Source organism: Muntiacus reevesi, chromosome 2 (assembly GCF_963930625.1).
Source record: "Muntiacus reevesi chromosome 2, mMunRee1.1, whole genome shotgun sequence".
NCBI classification, from domain to species: Eukaryota; Metazoa; Chordata; class Mammalia; order Artiodactyla; family Cervidae; genus Muntiacus; species Muntiacus reevesi.
The window spans coordinates 9,990,419-10,011,825 of NC_089250.1; the positions used below are offsets into that span (position 1 = coordinate 9,990,419).

Consider the following 21,407-nt stretch of genomic DNA (forward strand, 5'->3'; position numbering starts at 1 on the left):
GTAACTTTGCTTCAAATTTTTTTCATTAAGAATTATTTTTATTAACTCTCCACAAGGAAGCTATAAAAATACCTGTAAAAACATTGAAAAAGCTCTTTAAAATCCTTGAATGGGCTGATTCATATCAATGTATGACAAAACCCACTGAAATGTTGTGAAGTAATTAGCCTCCAACTAATAAAAAAAATAAAATAAAAAAAATTCCTGGAATGAAGAATTCTGAAGTATAAATTATGATACATCTTCTATGATTTACAAATACAGGATAAAATAAATTCTCTAAGTTGGAATTTCTGAATGATTTTGGTAGGAATTTACCAGAAGGAGCTAGAACAGCAAATCTTAACAATTTTCTATTTTCATCCCAATTGAGTTTTTGAAAAGCTGAATAATCTGTTGACAGCCACAGTCCACACAGGAACTTGCTTCTGCCACTAATGATGAAGTCAATCTGAGGGACAGAGATTTGAATCCTGATGCACAAGGCTCTTCCATGCAACTTATTAGTTGGTCTTATTTTTTCCATCATGTTTTAAATAAAAGCAAATATACATATGGTAAAACATTTAAATGGTACAAGAGGATTTAAAATAATCAGTAAATATCCTTTTCTCTCATAACCTAGAAAATCTGATGTTTTCCAAATCTTCAGACAATCACATGAATAATTTGCAAAGTGAAGTCAACCCTAGAGTCTCTTCATCTGAAAATCATTCTCAGGATTTCTGGAATACATTGATTCTCTCCTATTTTACCTCTGTTACAGAGGAAAGCCATGCAATCTTCTCCTCAAACAAAAAAAAAACCACGAAAGCAACTCACACACTCTGCTCAGAGAGCGCAAGTCCAGGCAACACCTGGTACTCCGTGGATCTGGTCCTGGCCACCGGCAGGGGCTCTGGTATGCACCAGAGACACGGCGTGTGGCTGGGGCTCAGCTGAGCCCTTCTTGAATGCCTCTGATCCTCCCGGCCAGCTGCGCATCCTTTGAGGAAAGTGTGAGGCAGCTGGCGTGTAAGGAGACAGGCATCCTGGAAGAGACGAACCAGAAACACTTCTGTCGCCTCTTGCAGGGCCAACAGGGTTTGCCAGCTGAAGTCCACACCACGAATGAATTTAACACATATTTCTCTTGCCTGTGAAGGAGCGGGGATGGGGAACAAGGGGAGGAGTAGAGAGGAAAAGGAGACTCAAGATAGACTCTCTCCGCGAGTCTCCGTGAATCTTCACTTCTGTTCCTCTTTCTGGGTGCTTAATCTTGGGACCTAACTGGTGGCTGCTGTCACCTCCAGGGAGCTTAGAGACTGCGGCACGGCTCTCCTGGTCTCGGTGGTGGGAGAGGGGGAGACTCTCAGCGCAGGGGAAGGGACGGGAGGGTGGTTGGATGACAGAGTTGCAGGCGGCAGAAGGGGTTCTTTCTTAGCAACAGGTGTGTGCCCTTCTGAAGCGCTCCGATCGGCTGCGGGAGCGCATGTCTCGGGCGAGCCCGTGGACTGGAGGACTCGCCTGGACACCGGCCGGCGGTCGGGCGGCGGGAGCCGGGCTCGCGGGGCGCCCCTGGGTGTTTCGGGCTGTGGCGGGCGTGCAGAGGGGTGTTTCGGCCCCGGGTCTCCTTCTAGATTTTCGGGGTCCTGGGGCAGAGGCCGGGAGGGCCGGGGTGCCCCGGCCGGCCGCCTGACCCGGCTGGATGGTGCTCTGGAAGTTTGTACCCTTTGACCAGGTTCTTCCAGTTCCCCTCCCAACACCCCTCTGCGTACCTCCAGTAAAGACAAATCTGATCACTTTCTATGAACTTGTTTATTTTTGAAGTATAATTGACCACAACACTGTTAGTTCCCGGTGTGCAGCCTAGCGATTTGACATTTCTATACATTTCGAAATGATCACCTTAAATCTAGTTACCATCTGTCACCATGAAAGGTATTGCTTTATTACTGACTATATTCCCCTACATTTCTATTGACTGTATTATTGATTATATTCTTAGTGTTCCATTTTAATCGTTTTTATTGATGTTTTTCACCATGTATCTCTGCATAACTATTTTAGTGGTTGCTCTAAAGTTCGACAGGACAGAGCGGCTTCGCTTTCACTTTTCACTTTCATGCATTGGAGAAGGAAATGGCAACCCACTCCAGTGTTCTTGGCTGGAGACTCCCAGGGACAGGGGAGCCTGGTGGACTGCCATCTGTGGGGTCACACAGAGTTGAACATGACTGAAGTGACTTAGCAGCGGCAGCAGCAGCTAGAGATTAGAGTATTCATATTTAGCTTTTCTCTGTCTGCTTGGAAATAAGATTGTGCCACTTCAAGGGGAACACAGAAGCCACCCCATCACTTAGTGCTGCATCTTCATGCATCAAAAACTGCATCAGACAGTGTTAGAAATTTTGCTTTCTGCTGTCATGCATATATACATCATATATACATACGAAATAGTCTGGGAACTTCGCTAGTGCTCCAGTGCCTAGACCCTGTGCTCCCAGTGCGTGGGCCCGGGTTTCATCCCTGGTCAGGGAACTAGATCCCACATGCTGAAACTAAAGATCCCACCTGCTGCAATGAAGATGGAAGGTCCCAAGTGCCACAACTAAGACCTGGTGCAGCTACATAAATACATAAAAGTAAATACTTCTTAAAAATAAGAAGTATAAAAAGTTGCCTGCTTTGGCCACTGCTTGAAAAAAAAAAAAAAATAGGGACTTCCCTGGCAGTCCAGTGATAAGACTAGGAGCTCCCACTGCAGTGGGCATGGGTTCCACCCCTGGTCAGAGAACGAAGATCCCACGCGCTGGATGGCACAGACAAAAAAACTGGTAAGTCTCATATTTACACAGGTATTTGCCATTTCTATTGCTCCTTCTTTATTCCTGAAATTTGTCTCCCTGGTATTGTTCTCTTTGAATCTGAAGAATTTCCTTTAGCCTTTCTTTCAGAGTGGGTCTGTGAGGGAGTGCTCCTCTCGCTTTGGTGCAGATGGTACAGTAGGTGTGGATTCAGCGCAGTGCTGCTGACCAGCGAGTCTCCAGGGTGCCCAGTCACAGCTAACTGCCTTGCGTGAACGTCGCGGTTAGTGTACTGAATTGCCTGGTTTCAGTCACACAACGTGAGCACCGCACAGCCGACAGCTGCCCAGTCCTGCACCAAAGAGGCAGAGGCAGCTGAGCCCAGATGAGTGCCTTCTGAGAGCCACCTTTGCTCCTTCTGACTCAGTGACCCACCTGTCTTCTTGGAATCCCCTTCCCTTTTGTGATGGAGCAAAGTCCAGACATCAACCGTATATATTTTTCCACGGTCACCTGGTAACATGGGAGCACTGTGTGCCAGCTTTTCCAAAACCCATCAGATATTTCTCTTTGATAGTACAGAATTAAATAGGAATTTAATAGAATTAAATAGGTTTCTTCCCTCTCTCATTAAAGAAATTTCAGGCTTTAGAAGAAGGCAGGGGAATACTCGGGGGTTTAGGGACCTCTTGAAATCATTTGAGGCCAGGCTGGCTTTTCAGAAATACTTAATATTTATTTATCTATTTGGTCACGTCGGGTCCTGGTTTGCACACGTGGGGTCTTTGTTGTGGACTCTCTAGTTGCAGCTTGTTGCCTTAGTTGCTCCATGGCATGTGGGATCTTAGTTCCCCAACCAGGAATGGAACCCTTGTTCCCTGCATTGCAAGGCAGATCTTAACCCCCGAACCACCAGGGAAGCACCAGGCATATGTATGCAGACCAAGATACACTACCTTCAGACACGCAGAAGGGTCACCTTCTCAGGAAGGCCTTCCCAGTCTGCCCCATTAAATGCTGTGAGTCGATGATACCCCACCTCCTCCTGCTCTCTCATATCACTTATCACCATTTAAGACAGGGTTTGCTTATTTGCCAGGTTTGTCTGTTTCGTTAGTTGCAGTGTATTAGTTCTAAGTGCCTAGAATGGTGCATGCTCAGTAAATATTTCTTTTCTTTTTTTTTTTTTTTTAACCTTGCTGCACGGCTTGTGGGATTTTAGTTCCCTGACCTGACCAGAGATTGAACCTGCGCCCTCAGCAGTGAAAGCATGGAGTCCTAACCACTGGACTGCTAATATTACTGCCTCAGTAAATATTTCTTGAATGAAAGAACACAGTTTTGCAACTTGCTTTTCTTCTTTTTTAAAAATAAGTTGTCCCTGACATCCTCCCGTGGTGTACAGAACCACACTGGGCACCTCCTCGCTTTTAATGTTCTCCCTGCCATCCTTGGGCTTCCCAGGTGGCGCTAGTGGTAAAGAACCTGCCTGCCAAGTCAGGAGACGTAAGAGACCCAGCTTCGGTCCCCGGGTCGGGAAGATCCCCTGCAGGAGGGCATGGCACCCCACTCCAGCATCCTTGCCTGGAGAATCCCATGGACCGAGGAGCCCGGCGGGCTACAGTCCCTGGGGTTGCCAAGAGTCGGACACGACTGAGGTGACTTCACACACGTGCGCACTGCCATCCTAGCTTGGTCCCACAGCTACAGAATGTGCTGTTGTTACCTGCAAGTGGTTTGAGGGAAACGACATGCTCTGTGACCCTTGAGCTTTAGGATGGAGAAGCACGGGCCCCTGACGTGGCCTCTTCTGTGTGGAAGAGGGCTGTCTGATGTGCTGACGCCCCGACACAGGCCTGTCCTTTCAGGTCATATGCGGGTCATTACATGATAGACCCTGGTGGCTCAAATAGTAAAGAATCCGCCTGCAATGCAGGAGACCTGGGTTCCATCCCTGGGTTGGGAAAATCCCCTGGAGGAAGGTATGGCAACCCACTCCAGTATTCTTGCCTGGAGAATCCCCATGGATAGAGGAGGCTGGTGGGTTACAGTCCATGGGGTCTTAAAGAGTCGGACACGACTGAGCAACTAAGCACACGCAGCACGTATGATAGTCCCTTCTGTTGAAGGAGGTTGTACAGGTCTCATGAGTCAGAATCTGGCAGGTAACTGCTGAAAAGCAACCGTGTTATGGAACCCAAGACCCTAGAGAGCATCACAAGGCTTGGCAGTGAAACCACCTCCTGGGAAAAGCAGGAGTCTCCAGCTCGTGCCTCGCCTCTGCTGCTTGCTGATAGGAAATGAACAAGTGTCTGCCAGCTGCCACTGCCATGTGATGAAATGGGGGTGCAGACCAGGTCCATTTCCTTTGCTGTGCTGTTTGCAGCACTCCAAACCCACATGCCTGGATGTTCTCTGCCTCTGGCTGACGGCTTGTGACTGGCCCCCAGCACATTTCTACAGGGGAGCAGGGCTTCTTGTCAAAACCACCTGGGTTTCAGGGAGTAGAGAGTTAAAACATCTAAGAGGAAAGAATACAGGGATTGTGTCTTGGGGAAAATGGGATGGTTTTGAATGAGTCTTCGTGTTTGAAAAGGATGATGTTAAGAAGGAAAAACGCATCTGTGCAAATTACTCTGGTCACCTTCTTTAAGAAGACCTCCTTGATGGTTCATCTAGTGGTTAAGAATCTGCCTATGACACAGGTTCCATCCCTGGTCCGGGAATATTTCACATGCTGCAGGGCAACGAAGCCCGTGTACCACAACCTCTGAGCCTGTGCTCTAGAGCCTGCAAGCCTCAGTGTCTGAAGCCCATGCATCCTACAGCCAGCGCTGCACAGCCAGAGAAGCCCCCGCAACGAGAAGCCCGCACACCGCAACCAGAGAGTGGCCCCCACTTGCCGCGGCCAGAGAAGGCTCATGTGCGGCATCAGAGACCTGGCACAGCCCAAAGTAAATACATAGATAATAAGAGTAAAGAAGATAATAGTAAACCTTAGAGAAAGATCGGACCACGGAGAGATCCTTAGAGGTTCCCAGGAGACAAAACATTACTATGAAATGAATTATGCTTAACCACTGCTTGTTATACTCAACATATTTTAAAATTAGTTTTTATTGGAGTAGAGCTGCTTTGCAATCTTCCTTTAGTTTCTGCTGTACAGAAAAGTGGATCAGTTGTATGTATACACATATCCCCTTTTTTAGGTTTCTTTTCCTACTTAAGTCACCCCAGAGCATTGGATAGAGTTCCCCGAGCTATACTATACGTCCTCATTAGTTACCTCTTTTATACATCAGTATATACATGTGTCAACCCTCAGCATATTTATTTTAGACAAGGTGGTTGATGGTATTGTGTACCTTATTTACATCCCCCCCTCCAACTTTGGATCTACTTCTATTACCTGTTAAGAAACTGGTGTTAAAATTTCCATCTGTTTCTAGCTTTGCTTCCTTCAGTTCTTGCTTTGTTTGTTTTGAGGCTCTGTTGTTAGGCATGTGGATATTTATGACGTGCCTTCCTGCTGTATCATCACTATGAGAAGTCTCTCTTCTATCTCTAGAAGTCTAGAGACTTCTTCAGTATTCTTCAGCATTCTCATGTTTAAGGTATGCATGCTATGGGTTCTAACCAGTTACTTTTAAAAAATTGCAGCTTTACTTAAGAAAATGACAGTTTTATTGAGATACAGTTCACATACCATCAACTCACCCATTTAATATATATAATTCAGTGGTTTTTAGGTTATTCACAGGGTTGTGCAACCATGGCCACAACTTTCAGAACATTTTCATCATCTCAAAAGAATCCCACATTAGCAATCATTCCCCATTTCATTCGGACACTCCACCCCCATTAGCCCAGGGCAACCACTAATTTATTTTTTGTCTCTAAAGATTTGCCTCTTCTAGACATTTCATATACATGAAGTCATACTATATGTGGTTTTTATGACTGGCTTCTTTCACTTGGTATAATATTCTCAAGGGTCCTAAGTGTTAGAGCATGTTTCAGTATTTTATGCAACATTTTTTCTGTTTTCTTTAAAAAAATTAATAGACTTTATTTTTTAGAGCACTTTTAGGTTCACAGCAAAATTGAATAGACAGTGCAGAAAGTTCCCATATATTAGGTTAACTAACAAGTTCATTCATGTTTTTCTGTAATATCTTATGGAAAAACCCAAACAAACTTTTTAACCAACCCAATACTTCTTCCACCCCATAGCTTCCACCACCAATATCCCTCACCACTGTGGTTATAGTTGACAAATCTACATTGATAGCATGATCACCCAGAGTTCAGAATTTACTCTAGGGCTCACTCCCTGTTTTACACCCTATGGGTTTTGGAAATGTATAATAACATGTTTGCACCTTTACAGCATCATGCAGAGAAGTTTCATTTCCTCAAATCCCCTGTGCTCTGTCTGTTCATCCATGCCCTGTCCCCACCCCTAGCAACCGCTGATCTTTTTTACTGTCTCAACAGTGTTACTTTTTCCAGAATATCATATATTTCAAATTATATACTATATGGCCTTTTTAGATTGTCTTATTTCACTTAGTAATATGCATTTAAAGTTCTTCCAAGTCGTTTCATTTTTGCTGCTGCTGCTAAGTCACTTCAGTTGTGTCCGACTGTGTGTGACCCCAAAGATGTCAGCCCACCAGGCTCCCCAGTCTCTGGGATTCTCTAGGCAAGAACACTGGAGTGGGTTGCCATTTCCTTCTCCAATGCGTGAAAGTTAAGTTGCTCAGTCGTGTCCGACTCTTCGAGACCCCATGGAGCAGCCTACCAGGCTCCTCCATCCATGGGATTTTCCAGGCAAAGAGTACTGGAGTGGTTGCTGCTGCTGCTGCTGCTGCTGCTAAGTCACTTCAGTCGTGTCCGACTCTGTGTGACCCCATAGATGGCAGCCCACCAGGCTCCCTCGTCCCTGGGATTCTTCAGGCAAGAACACTAGAGTGGGTTGCCATTTCCTTCTCCAATGCGTGAAAGTGAAAAAGTGATAGTGAAGTCGCTCAGTCGTGTCCGACTCTTCGAGACCCCATGGAGCAGCCTACCAGGCTCCTCCGTCCATGGGATTTTCAAGGCAAGAGTACTGGAGTGGGGTGCCATTGCCTGCTCATCTTTAAAAAGTGGTGGATAATATTCTGTTGTATGGATGTACTCCAATTTATCTTTTCTTTTTTTGGCCATGCTGTGTGGCATACTGGATCTTGGTTCCCCAGCCAGGGATTGAACCCATGTCCCCTGCGTTGGGAGCATGGAATCTGAACCACTGTACTGCCAGAGAAGTCCCTCTATTCACTTATTGGAGGATATTTTGGTTACTAACAAGTTTTGGCAATTATGAATTGAGCTGCTGTAAACATTTGTGTGCAGGTGTTTTTGTGGACTTAACTTTTCATAATTTATTTGGAATTAATATTCTGCCACTTAACATGTAATATAAAAATCCTGCAAATATGTACCCCCATCTCATCCACTTTGATAGTACAGATGTTATATGTATTACATCTACATATCTTACAAATTTGACATAACAATGGTATTTTTTTTTAACTTTAATTGTATTTTTTCCAAGTTTACACCTTTTTTCTCTCATTTTAATCAGATATTTGGTTTTTTGGATTCTGTTTATTCCTTTTTAAAAATATAAGTTTCCCCCCGACGTAATTTCTCTTCAACTAGAGCGTTTCCTTTAGCATTTCTTTTAGCACAGGGCTACTGGCATTTCTCTCAGTTTGTTTTTTTAACCGAAAATGTATTTTGGGACTTCCCTGGTGGTCCAGAGTATAAAGCTCTGTGCTCCAATGCAAGGGGCCTGGGTTCCATCCCTTGTCAGGGAACTACATCTCACATGTCACAGCTAAGAGTTCTCATACTGCAAATAAGACAGGATCCCTTGAATGATATTTTTGGTGTACAGAATTATAGTTGGACAGAGTTTTCTCTTTGTTGTTGTTTTTAAGCATGTTAAAGATGAAGTTACACAGTCTTCTGGAGCCCATTATTTCTGCAGAGAAGTCAGCAGTCTTTTTGAATTATTGTGTTATTATGTGTGATGTGTTGTTTTTTCTTTGGATGTTTTCAAGATTTTCTCCTTATGTTTCTTTTCATCAGTTTGGTTCTGACGTGCCTGGGTGTAGCTTTATTAACTTTTATGCTAAATGGGGTTTACTGAGTTTCTTGAACCTGTACATTTTTGTTTTTCACCAAATTTGGGATAATCCTTGCCATTTGTTCTTCAGTCTGTTTTTCTGCCTAATTTCCTCTTTTCTTCTCCTAGGATGTATGCTAGACTTTTGAAAATTATCTTTTTAATCCCTAAGGCTATGTTTAAATAATTTCCTTTTCTCTATTCTTAAGATTGGATGATTTCTATTCATCTTTCTTGAAGTTCTCTGACTTTTTCCCTCTATCATATCCATTCTGCTATTAAGCCTTTTATTTGAATTTTAAAATTTCAGTTACTATGGGTTTTTTTAGTTTTCAAACTTCCATTTGGCTGTTTTATTGTTTCTATTTCTCTGCTGAGGTTTTCTATATGTGCATTCATTAGGAGAATCTTTTCTTTCACATCTTTGAGTATAATCATGCTGGCAAAGGATTTAAGGCAGCTAATTCCAACTTCTCACTCATTTTGAGGTTAATCTCTGGTTTTGCTTTCTCTTACTCTTTCCTGGTTCTTCATTTTTGTGAGTAATTTTGGCCTATGTCCTGGACATTGTGATGGTGTATCATGGAGAAGGAAGTTTCTGTTATATTCCTCTGAAGAGTGTTCATTTGTGTTTGTTTCAGTAGGAAGTGCTGTTGGATTCATACTGAAGACACTGCCTCTGGGCAGCAGCTCACATCTCATTTCAGTTCTTTTATTCTTTTTTTTTTTTTTTAAGTATTTATTTATTTGGCTGTGTTGGTCTTAGTTGTGGCATGCAGGATCTTTCACTGTGGCACGAAGGCTAAGTTGCCCCATGGCATGTGGGATCTAGTTCCCCGACCAGGGATCGAACCCAAGTCCCCTGCATCGATCGGAAGGAGGACTCTTAACTCCTGGACCACCAGGGAAGTCCATCAGTTCTTTTATTCTTGGCTGAGCTGCTTGGAGGCTGCTCCACACACGCATAGTTGGGTTGTCTGGTGAATTAGGAGCCATTTGCAGAATTTGGGGCTTTCTGTCTTTCCTTCTCTTTTTTTTTCAGGATTCCTCACTCATTTTTCAGTTGCTGTGGTTGCCCCAAACTCGGCAACCTATCAAACCTTTTTTCTATCAAAGTTTTAGCTGCTCCACCTGGTGTGTGAGTGAACTGGAACAAATTGGCCTTTTTGGGAACCAAGCAACATTTGTATTCATCTCAACATGTGGTTTTGACTTAGGATGTTGTCAGCAAGCTGAACTATTAATATTTACAAGGTTGTAATAGATTATAAAAGAATGAATTATAGAAATAAAAGCTGTAATAACTAACGTTAACTTAGTGGGTATGTTTAGAGTAGAATAGGCACCAATGAAAAGAACATTAGGTTCTGGCATAAAACATCCAGCCCTTCTGCACTCAGGCACACACAATCTGGGGTGCACAGCCTGTGTTTTTCTTTAAAAGATTGAGGTCCTATCCTGGCTTTCCTCATGACCCATGTTTTCATGCAAACCCAGCTGGATTTACTTTAAGCCAGTGTGCACTGCCACTGAATCAGAGGGAAGTATCTTTGCCATGGGATGATTCTTTTTTTCAAAGTTGCCTCTAACTGGACTTGCCTGGTGGTACAGTGGATGAGAATCTGCCTGCTATTACAAGGGACACAAGTTTGATCCCTGGTCCGGGAGTACCCCACATGCCGAGTGGCAACTAAGCCCACAAGCAATAACTACTGAAACCTGTGCACCTCGAGCCTGTGCTCTGCAACGGGTGAAGCCCTGCCCTGCAATGAAGAGTAGCCCCTGATTGCCATAAAGAGAAAGCCTGCGTGTGGCATCGAAAACCCAGCACAGTATTGATTGGTTATATATATAAAGTGTCTCTCATCGTAAAGGCAGTGGGAAAATACCTTCCCTGTTGTTGCCCACAGGCCACTGGTTAGGGACACAGATGCTCAGAGAAGTCAGGACACCCGTGGCCCGTCAGTGCACGGCTCCCTTTAAAATGCCATTCCTCCAGCCTGTGCCTTAGATCACGCACTTCTTTTCCCAAAGTACTTCTGAGGCCAGCTTCTAGCTTGGGCACTTCCCAGGTGGTTGAGTGGCTGAGACTCCGCACTTCCAATGCAGGGGGCCCAGGTTCGATCCCTGGTCAGGGAACTAGATCCCACATGCTGCAACTAAAGATCCTGAGTGCCACAGTGAAGACTGAAGATCTCACATGCTGCAACTAAGACCCAGCACAGCCAAATGAATAAATAAAAAAATAATAATAATTAAAAAAAAGATTCTAGCATAAATCAAGGATGGGAGATAACAGCAGGACGGCACGGCAGGTCCCCGAGGTCCGGATCCTCCCATGCAGAAGTGAGGAGATGAGTCAGTGTGGGGCTGCCCTGTTTCAGGGGGCTCTTGTCAGAGGTGAAGTTGCTCATTTGCTGGGTCCCCAGGCTAACAGTGCACCAGGGGGGCCCTTCCCGAACCTGCCGTCGAAGCTGTGAGGATGGACCAGAGAACTGGTTTGAATTCCTCTGTGTCTCCTTCCTTTTCCCAGAACCTGCTCGTCCCCTGTTCATCTCTGCTGGGCATAGATCTTTCCAGGGAGGCCTCTTCCAGTCTTCTGAGGGGGCATTTCCAGGCCTGGCTGAGTAGACTCCAACCCAAAGGCCGAGGCCGGGCGTGGAGGCCTCCTGATTCCCACAGAAGATCGTGGGCGGATGGTGTCTCTCTTGAGTTGTGCCAACCCAGCTGGAATAAAATCTCTGGAACCCACTTCAGTGTTTGATTAGTAGGGTAAAGGAGCAGTTGACCTTACAAACCCAGAGGATTACAGATTACATTTTACATATTACATATTCTTCTGGTAGGTTTACTTAAGTGGGAGAAGGAGAAAAGAAAAGGCTTAAGGGCAATAACTTTTTCATTCACCTTTCTGTGTCTCTTGGGCAGTCCCTTTTCTTTGTTTCTTTCTTTTTTTAGACTCTTCTCTTTTGAGTAAATGTGATATGAGCCAAACTGTTTGGAAAAGAGAGACCAGTGCCCTCTGTTACGTTATGTTGGATTGTTTATTAATATATGTTCTTTTTCACTGTTCTATCAGCTTTGATTCCATTTCTGATCCACATCATTTTCATCTTTGGCTACATGTTTGTGAATGGTCACATGTACAGTGAGCTGGGCTAGAGTCTTTTAAATACTGTCGTTTCTGTCCTGAGACTGACCTGGCTTTCAACATTTTCCATGTAGGCACATTTTTTTCCCCCAATATTCCAGGATTTTATTTGTACGTGGGAAGATCACATATTCGTATTCATACATGCACAAACTTGCACTGTAAATGCCAGATCATGCAGGGGAAGATGATTAAAAAAAGCGTGATGTGCTATGGTGGGCCTTCCCTGGTGGTCCAGTGGTTAAGACTCTGGTCTTCCACTGCAGGGGTCACAGGTTCGATCCTTCATCAGGGAACTAAGATTCCACATGCTGAGCAGCAAGGCCAAAAAAATTTAAAAAATAAAAAAGATAGTTCTGTGGGATTCTGAAGAGAGGTCCAACAAAAGCTCGCGCTCTCAGGGAAGACTTACTAGAAATGGTTAGATGGGGCTTTATTTTTTTATTTATTTTTTTAAAAATTTTATTTATTTATTATTTTTTTATTTTTTATTTTTCAGTGGGTTTTGTCATACATTAGATGGGGCTTTAAAGAGTAAAGGAGAATTTGAATATGCACGGAAGGCAAGAAACAGGGGAAAATACAGACTGAAAGATATTTTATTTAAATTTTTAAAAAATAGAGCATTTTTCTCTGTGTATTTTTATATCTTTAAATATTGATTCATTTGAAAATATAAGCATAAAAGAAAAACAAGCATAAACATATTTGGGGATACATTCTGCCTCCTGGGCCCTGCTGAATAATGACCACCCCATTTAACTTATATGCAGAGTCATGTAGGCATATCTTAAAGAACATTTCAGCGCGTTTAGGACACTGTGTAGTTGGTTGGAAAGAATGACGCAGATGTAGTTGAACAGACGATTCTGGACCTCTGGAGTGTCCGGGCGTTTCCCTGTTGATGTTAAGACAGGGTCTGTGTGGCCACCGTGCGCTGTGCTGCAGTACCTCTGGTTATGTCATTGGCTTGCTGCTAATAGTGCATTTCTGCCAGTGTTTGCATGGATGTCAAAGAACAATTCATGTCGCCTTTCCCCAGCCCAGGACAGGAGAGGGAAGGAGAAAGGGAGACTGAGCAGATGTTGACCCAGACTCCGTGCAAAGGCCAGAGGGAGACAGGAGACAGTGTCTGTGGCAGAGACCGTTCCAGGGTTCTAGGTGTAAGAAGCATGGCCCCTGCAGCCTGTGTCCCTGAGACCTCATTCCCTGGACTCCTGCTCGGTGATGAATGGAGCCCAAAGATGCCATGATGGACCTGAGAGAACCAGGATGTCAGGATGAAGGTGCCTTGGGCCGTGAGGTTTGGCCTCCTTGTTTGATGTCTCAGGAAGCCCAAGCTCCAAGAGCTGAAGCACTTTAACTGAAGCCTCACAGCTGCTCCACGACCAGGCCTACTAGCTGGGTCATCCCAAGAGTGGCAGCAGAGCTCTTGAGGACCTTGTGCTTCAAACTTGAAAGGTCGATAAACTGTGGATGTCTCCATCATTGTATCTGGTGTCTTTCTTTGGTCCTACAGCTGGGCAGCTACAGGGCTTGCTGGCCTCCGGGTGCAGCCCAACAGGTGGCCCTAGCCCAGTGTGAATGTGTCTTGTAAGAAAAGGAGATTAAGATGCAGACACACACACAGAGGGATGCCCACGTGAGGACACAGCAGGAAGGAGAGACATCCCAGAAGAAACCAGCTCTGCCAACAGCTTGATCTTGGACTTCTAGCCTCCAGAACTGTGAGAAAATACATTTCTGTTGTTTTAAGTCACCCAGTGTATAGTACCTTGTTGTTTGTTGTTGTTGTTGCTTGGCATTTATCTTCTGACTTTATTCTTTTGTTCATAGAAATTTTGACTTTTAAGCCAACTCCCCAAACTTCCCACTCTTTTAAGGATGATGAAGAAGTTGCATTTCATTCTAGGTGTTTCCTAGATTACTTTTTTTTTGGTTAAAATTTCTGATTCTTTTGGAATTTGCTGAAAAGAATGAGATGGGTATTCTTCTTTTTTTTATATGGCTAATCATTTTTTTGGATAGTGTCTTCTTTCTTCCTTTTTTTTGGTCGGCACTGAGTTTTCACTGCTGCTACTGGGCTTTCTGTAGTTGTGGGGAGTGGGGCTATGCTCTCCAGTTTCAGTGATCAGGCTTCCTATTGTGGTGCCTTCTCTTGTTGCAGATGATGAGCTCTAGGGCATGAGGCCTCAGTAGTTGTGGTGCCTGGGCTTAGTTGCCCCGTGACATGTGGAATCTTCCTGGATGAGGGACCAAACCCATGTCCCCTGCATTGGCAGGCGCATTCTTAACTACTGGACTACCAAGGAAGTCTCACTATCTTAACTTCTAACACTGCAGATTAATTTTTTCTTCTTTTGAACCTAATGCAAGTGGAATCTTGCAATATCTGCTTCTTCTGTCATGTTTATAAGATTGAGGTTGTTATGTAGCTCATTCCTCTCCATGGCTTTACAGTTTCCCAGAATATGCCTCAAATTACTTTTTTTTACTTTTGTTTGTTTGTTTGTTTTTGGCCACATGGCTTGCAGGACCCTAGTTCCTCAACCAGGGATGTAACCCATGGCCTCTGCAGTGTAAGCGCAGAGTCCTAACCACTGGACTACCAGGGAAGTCTCCACTTATATTGTTACTATTGATGGATATTTGGATTGCTTCTAGTTTAGGGTACAATGAATAATGTTGCTTAAGAAAGCATGTCTTTTGGTGCACAAGTCTATCGTTTCTGTTGAGTTGGAACCTAGGTGTTGAATTGCCATGTTGTAGGGTGGGTATGTGTTTAGCTTTGGAAGATAAAACTGAGCAGGTTTTTAGAGCTGTTGTGCCAGTTATACCCCTACTAACAAGTTCTGAGCATTCCAGTTGCTCCAGTCTCTATCAAAACATGATATGATCAGTCAAATTTTAGCCAGTGGTGTGGTATACTAACAAAGCTTTCACAACTGACCCCCAAAGTCCTACTTTGAAGCATTTTCCAATGACTGTGGTGTAAATAGTCCTCCCAGAGCAGATTTTGGCCTACTAACTTAATGCCATTGAGACAGAGAATGGAGCTGTGAATGGTCAGCATAAGGAGCTCCAGCTGCCTGGGTTTACCTCATTGGTACCCCTTGAAAACCATCAAAGTCTAAGACAGGAGAAGAAGACAGTGGGGAATCCATGGGGGCTGCTCCTTGGTTACTGAGCTGTATACAGTGTATACAGTTATAAGCATCGGTAGAGATTTCCCTTATAGAGGGTCTCACCTCGAGGCTAAAGAAGTACCACACACTTGGAGTGGCGGGAGATGTTCCTTTCTCAGCCTGCCTTTGCACTTGTCCTATCCATCCATGTTCTTCAGCCGACTGAGGAAATCTACCTCTGTGCTTAAGTGTACAATATCAGATCCTCATCTGTGAAATGGGATGATTGAAAGGCACCCATTCATCAACCATCATGGGATGATTGAATGGTGCTCTGGGACAACCTAGAAGGATGGGGTGGGGAGGGAGGTGGGATTGGGGTTCAGGATGGGAGGACACATGTGCACCCATGGCTGATTCATGTCTGTGTATGGCAAAAACCACCACAATATTGTAAATCCTCCAATTAAAATAAATAATTTTTTTTAAAACCTTGAAAAAATTCATCATGTTGAGGGAGATTGGGCAGCAATGATTAAACTGTGTAAAAGTTATTTTGGGGGTCTTTAGAATCAGAAGTCTGTTTTAGCAAATGCCCTTCCATTGCACTTGCTCACTGTGGTTCCTTCAGGAGGAAAATCTATCACTGCTTATTCCATGCAACTGCTGTTTAATATTTGGGTGGAAGTGCAGAGAGTTGAATTTAGAAATTCTAGTATAGGGAATTCCCTGACAGTCTAGCAGTTAGGAAGGATTCTGTGCTTCCATTGTAGTGGGATCAGGTTCTATCCCTGGTCAGGGACCTAAGATCTCACAGGCCATGAAGTGCAGACAAAAATAAATTGAATGAAATGAACCACACTGATTCTACTGTAAAAAAGACTCCAGTTAGTGTGTGTCTCTGTAAGTTTTTATTGAAATCTGGACATTATGATTCTCCCACACCTCAGATATTAATGATTTTTATAGTTAAGGATTATAGTTGTCCAACCTAGATAGCATATTAAAAAGCAGAGACATTACTTTGCCAACAAAGGTCCGTCTGGTCAAGGTTATGGATTTTCCAGTGGTCATGTGTGGATGTGAGAGTTGGACTATAAAGAAAACTGAGTGCCGAAAAATTGATGCTTTTGAAGTATGGTGTTAGAGAAGACTCTTGAGAGTCCCTTGGACTGCATGGAGATCCAACCAGTCCATCCTAAAGGAGATCAGTCGTGGGTGTTCATTGGAAGCTCTGATGCTGAAGCTGAAACTCCAGTACTTTGGCCACCTCATGCGAAGAGTTGACTCACTGGAAAAGACCCTGATGCTGGGAGGGGTTGGGGGCAGGAGGAGAAGGGGATGACAGAGGATGAGATGGCTGGATGGCATCACCAACTCAATGGGCATGAGTTTGAGTAAACTCTGGGAGCTGGTGATGGACAGGGAGGCCTGGTGTGCTGCAATTCATTGGGTCACAAAGAGTCGGACACGACTGAGTGACTGAACTGAACTGAACTGAACAGTTGTCTTTGTGAGTTTTCTAAGTTATTTTTACAAAGTGTGTTCTTTGTTGTGCGTGGTGACTGGAGTTTCTATCCCGCTGTGTCTGCAGTCAGTCGGTGACCTGACGAAGGTCTTCCCCACAGAGTCTTCCTGTTCGCCTTAGCCTTCTCCTGGATAATCTGTGGGCTTCCCTTGTGACTCAGTGATAAAGAACCCGCCTGCCAATGCAGGAGACACAGGTTCAGCCCCTGGGTCAGGAAGAGCCCCTGGAGAGGGAAATGGCAACCCACTCTAGTAGTCTTGCCTGTAAAATCCCACGGGCAGAAGAGCTTGGCAGACTATAGTCCATGGGGTCACAAAGAGTCGGACATGACTGAGTGACTAAACAGCCATAACAGAGATACTCTGAGGGAAGCTACTGCAGCCCAAGGAAGCTGACCCCAAGGCCAGAATCTGCTCCAAGCCCTCAGTCACCAGCAAAACATACAACCCTGGATTTTGGGTGACATGGTCCCGATTGCCCGTTCTGGTTCCAGCCAAAGGACTCTGGGCCACTGTCCTCACGGCTCTGGTCTCCACAGCATCAAGGGTGGTGACTGGCTCCTGCTCACCACTCTCTTTGGAAGATCAGCAGCCTGTTTTCATCACCTTGCTGTGTCTGATCTGGTTCTAGAGTTTCAAATAGTTCCTTCCAGTCCCTCTTTATGGCTCTATTTTGCTCTGGTGGGGTTTCGTCCCTTGCCATTTTGCATGATGTCACCGCTCCCTACTGTTTCTCACTTTTAAAGTTTTTTTTGACCTTGCCATGTGGCATGTGCCCCCTGCATTAGTTTGCCCAGTCTCTTTTCCTCTTTGTAAGAAGAGCAAAGACGATATTAATCACCAATTAAATGATGCATCAACTTATTTTTATATTGTTGGGAATGAAAAATCCCTTTGATAAAAGTGATGGCCTCTCAAGCTTTATCGCTGAGATAGGGCCAACCTTGGCAAAGTAAGTAAATAGTATAAGTTTTGAAAAATAAGAAAAAAAGCCATGAAAACAGCTAATACAAAGATTAATCCTAAAAGCTCAGAACTGCTGAAGTGTGAAGGTTGATTACCAACCCCAAGGCTGTTTGACATAGTGCCCAGACCTGCTCTTCTGGAACCCAAGGCTGGGCTTCAATATTTATTCAGAGTTGTAACATCTCTCCAGATATGGAACATGCCATCTAGAATGCGACCTTGGTGCTGCTTGTTCTGGGTCAGCACACTTTTACAGGGTTTTTTGGAGGACCTTGTTTGAAGTCGTTCTGGGTTGCACTGTTCTGGGTCCACACAGCACACCCAGATGCTTGTTCTTCTCCCTCCCTGTCTTGATACCCAGCAGGTTTCCAGGGCCATGGATTAAATTCCTTCATCGCTATGCATCAGTTAAATGCATGGCCTTCCCTCATGGCCTCCAGAGGGCTGCGTGGTTCTGCAGAGTGCTGGTCAACCACTGTTTCTTAACTGGTATTCAGTTTGTTTGAGGGCAGGGTTTTCTCCCCAGGATGAAAACAGGGTTTTTGCCTCACCTGGTAGCAAAGTTTATGCTCCCATTTTAAATAAAGTTTTATAGCACTCAAATTACTGAGAATCTACAGATTCCAACTTCAAAAGAATCAAACTGTGATAAGCCAAGGGCTTCTCTTTATCTGGAATGCTGAATGTGGCTGGGCTTTCTGGTGGTGTCCATGTGCGGACCTTTATGTATTTGTAGAATCCAGAAAGGATTAAATAATTTAGTTTGGGTGAAGAGAGAAACTGAAGAGGGCCTTGGACGTTCTATTATTTATAACGACCACTTGGCTGTGAGGCCTGCGCTTCATGGGTGAGTAGGCCTGGGTGCCAAGGGTGGGCAATACTGGGCACTGGACCCCACCTGACGGTCCCTTCTGTCTTCTTCTTCCCAGGGTCCTGCGTGGGGGTTCTAGGGGACAGTGTTCTCTGCCCCCATACACAGGCTGGGGAGTCTGAACAGAGTCGAAGTGATATACTCCTGGCTCCCTGCTGGGAGGGACAGGGTTAAAGCCCTTCTCCTTCTCACCTTCTTGTTCTGTGTTTAGGTTGATCCCTTTTCCCCATTGGGAGGGAGGGAGGGGAAGCATTTCTGGAAATAGGATTTGAGCAACTGGGAACCTTTGGACCGTGTGCAGCGTGGTGATTCTGCTGTCAGTCGTGTTGTGATGAGCACAATAGAAGGGATGTCATAGTTCCGAGGTATTTAGAGTGTCCGATGACTTTTCCAGCCCTTTTCTGGGACTCTTGAGTCCTGGGGAGGCCAGGGAGCATCAGTGTGGTTGTGGTACAGACCTGAGCCCCAGCGTATATCCCCAGTGGAGGCACCCTTTCAGTTTTTCCAAACCTTCTTGGCCCATCTCAGTGCTAAGGTTTGCCATGTGGAATCTTGGCTGCAAAAAGACCCCCATCCTGGGGCAGAAGGAGGGCTCCCATGACCAGAAGCAGTGACTCCTTTCTCCCACTATTTTCCCCAGCATTTTGAAAGCAGTGTGTGCTGTGCTTGAGTCGCTTCAGTTGTGTCTGACTCTTTGCGACCCCTTGGACTGTATGTAGCATGCCAGGCTCCTCTGTCCATGGGGGTTCTCCAGGCAAGAATGCTGGAGTGGGTAGCCATTTCCTTCTCCAGGGGATCTTCCCAACCCATGGATCCAACAAACATCTCATAATTCTATCTCCTGCATTGACAGGCCGGTTCTTTACCACTAGCGTCACCTGGGGAGCCTAAGGAGCCAGAGCAACAGCAACCCACGAAGCGAGGAAGCGGGGAGCTTCCAGGGACCCAGCTGACCCTCCCGGCCTGCGGCGAAGACAGTCGATCGCCCATGCTCGGTCCCTTGAGGGCGCAGCATGCCGCGAGGGCATGGAGAGATAAGGGGGTGTCCCCCTTCACGGGCCCCCACCCCGGTGGCCAGGGAGCAGGGCTGCGACACCGGCTGATCTGGCCCTTACCTTGGATGGAGGTTAGGAAGTATCCTAGCAAAGGGCACCTGAAAGATCTTTTGTACCTGACCTGTAGAATGCTGGTCTGAATCATATTAATGGCGTATACCTGGATGGCCGAAGACAAAGCGCCTGCTCTGTTGGGTCAGGGTCTCAGTTTCCTAGGGATGAGGGAAAGAAGAGGAAAAGAAGTGTTTCTGAATGGCCAAGACTCAACTGTGATGGGCAAAGCTGGCATGACCGGGGTGACAGTGGGCTAAGGATGGGGGGCCCTCGGCCCTGAATCAGCCCTTGAGTGGAATTGGGAGGGGGCTACAGTCCAGCAAGCTCTCTCAGGATGGGGCTGGCTTGTCACTGCTCTTGAGAGGGCCTTCGGTGCCCTCTGACCTCCAGCCCCACACCTGAGTTCTGCCCAAGACTGGAATCCTAGGGCAGGAGTGCCAGGCATCTAGCAGGTCCTGTGTGTAAGTGCATAGAGAAAAAAACAGAGTGAATGTTTGCCAAAATAGTAATAATGATATTTTTTTAGGTGATGAAATTTTGGATAACTTTGGTCCTCTTTATACTTACCTCTTCTTTTTCTGATTATTCTATAATAGGTACTTTTTTTTTTTTTTTTACAGAACAAAGTAATTCTGGTTTTTCAAGCCAGTAAAGGAGGACGGGCTCCCTGTGAACACATTTCTAGCCTCACCTGACTTCCTCCAGCCTCACGTACCCTGAGAGGACCCTGGTGCCCACACCCCAGCTCCTACCCTGCCTTGGACCACACTGCCTGGCGCCTCAGGACAGTGGAGGAAGGCGAGGGTCAGTCCGACGGCACGTCGTCTTCCTGTCCTGCACGCAGTCTGCGATGGGATGGATAAAGAGGAAGAGAACCACTACGTTTCGCAACTTAGAGACATCTACAGCAGCTGTGACACCACGGGGACAGGCTTCCTGGACCGGGAGGAGCTGACCCAGCTCTGCCTGAAGCTCCATCTGGAAAAACAGCTGCCTGTCCTTCTGCACACACTTCTTGGAAACAACCAGTTCGCCAGGGTGGGTACTGGACTTCATTCTTGCAAAGGAAAGCGTAGAGAGCCTGTGGTGACAGCCGTGGACATCTGAGAAACACCAGTTGAGTAGAGATACTCATCAAAGTAAAGTTAGGAGGAAGTGGGATGCTGTTTTTCCTTTTATGGAACTCCTGTGTTGTAGAAAGAGGTTTCTTAAGATTGCCCTTTTTTAAGCATAGTGACTTCCACAGATTTGTTTTTGTTCCATTTTTCCAGAAAGATGTTTGGCTGATTTGTCCGGAGAGTGGAAGGTTGGTATGGATGGTTCACAAAACAGAGATCTGTGTGCAGCTCACGTGCTGGGTCCTTCGGAGGCAGGTTCGAAGTACCTCGAAGGCAGATTGTCTCATAAAATTGCCCAGCGTGAAATTCATCTAGCACCTGGACAAAACATCGCGCACTGCTGTTGCAGGAACCAAGGCTCCCTACCTTCAGTGGTGCCCTCTGAGTGTATCTGTCCCAGACAGGAAGAAAATGTGCATGGAGTTCATTTCTCTAGGAAGTTCGAGGTCACCTAGAAAGGTCATCTGGAGCCTGGACCAGGCCTTGGTTTCCTGACGGGAACATTGAGAAGCTTCTTACTGTTCCTGTTTCTTAAATGTGTCCAGGTGTAACATATTCATTTTGTTTTTAATTAATGAATTT

General features: G+C 45.3%; 1 protein-coding gene across 3 annotated transcripts in view; it reads left to right on the forward strand.

Annotated features, from left to right (window-relative positions):
* The window catches only part of NINL (ninein like), a 114,415-nt gene that overhangs the window by 42,149 nt on the left and 50,859 nt on the right, over positions 1-21,407 (forward strand). For all 3 annotated transcript variants that reach the window (XM_065920895.1, XM_065920894.1, XM_065920896.1), the window contains exon 2: positions 20,328-20,745. In XM_065920895.1, coding sequence (XP_065776967.1) covers positions 20,563-20,745 — 183 coding nt within the window. In that variant the 5' untranslated portion in view covers positions 20,328-20,562. The remainder of the gene's footprint in view (positions 1-20,327; positions 20,746-21,407) is intronic.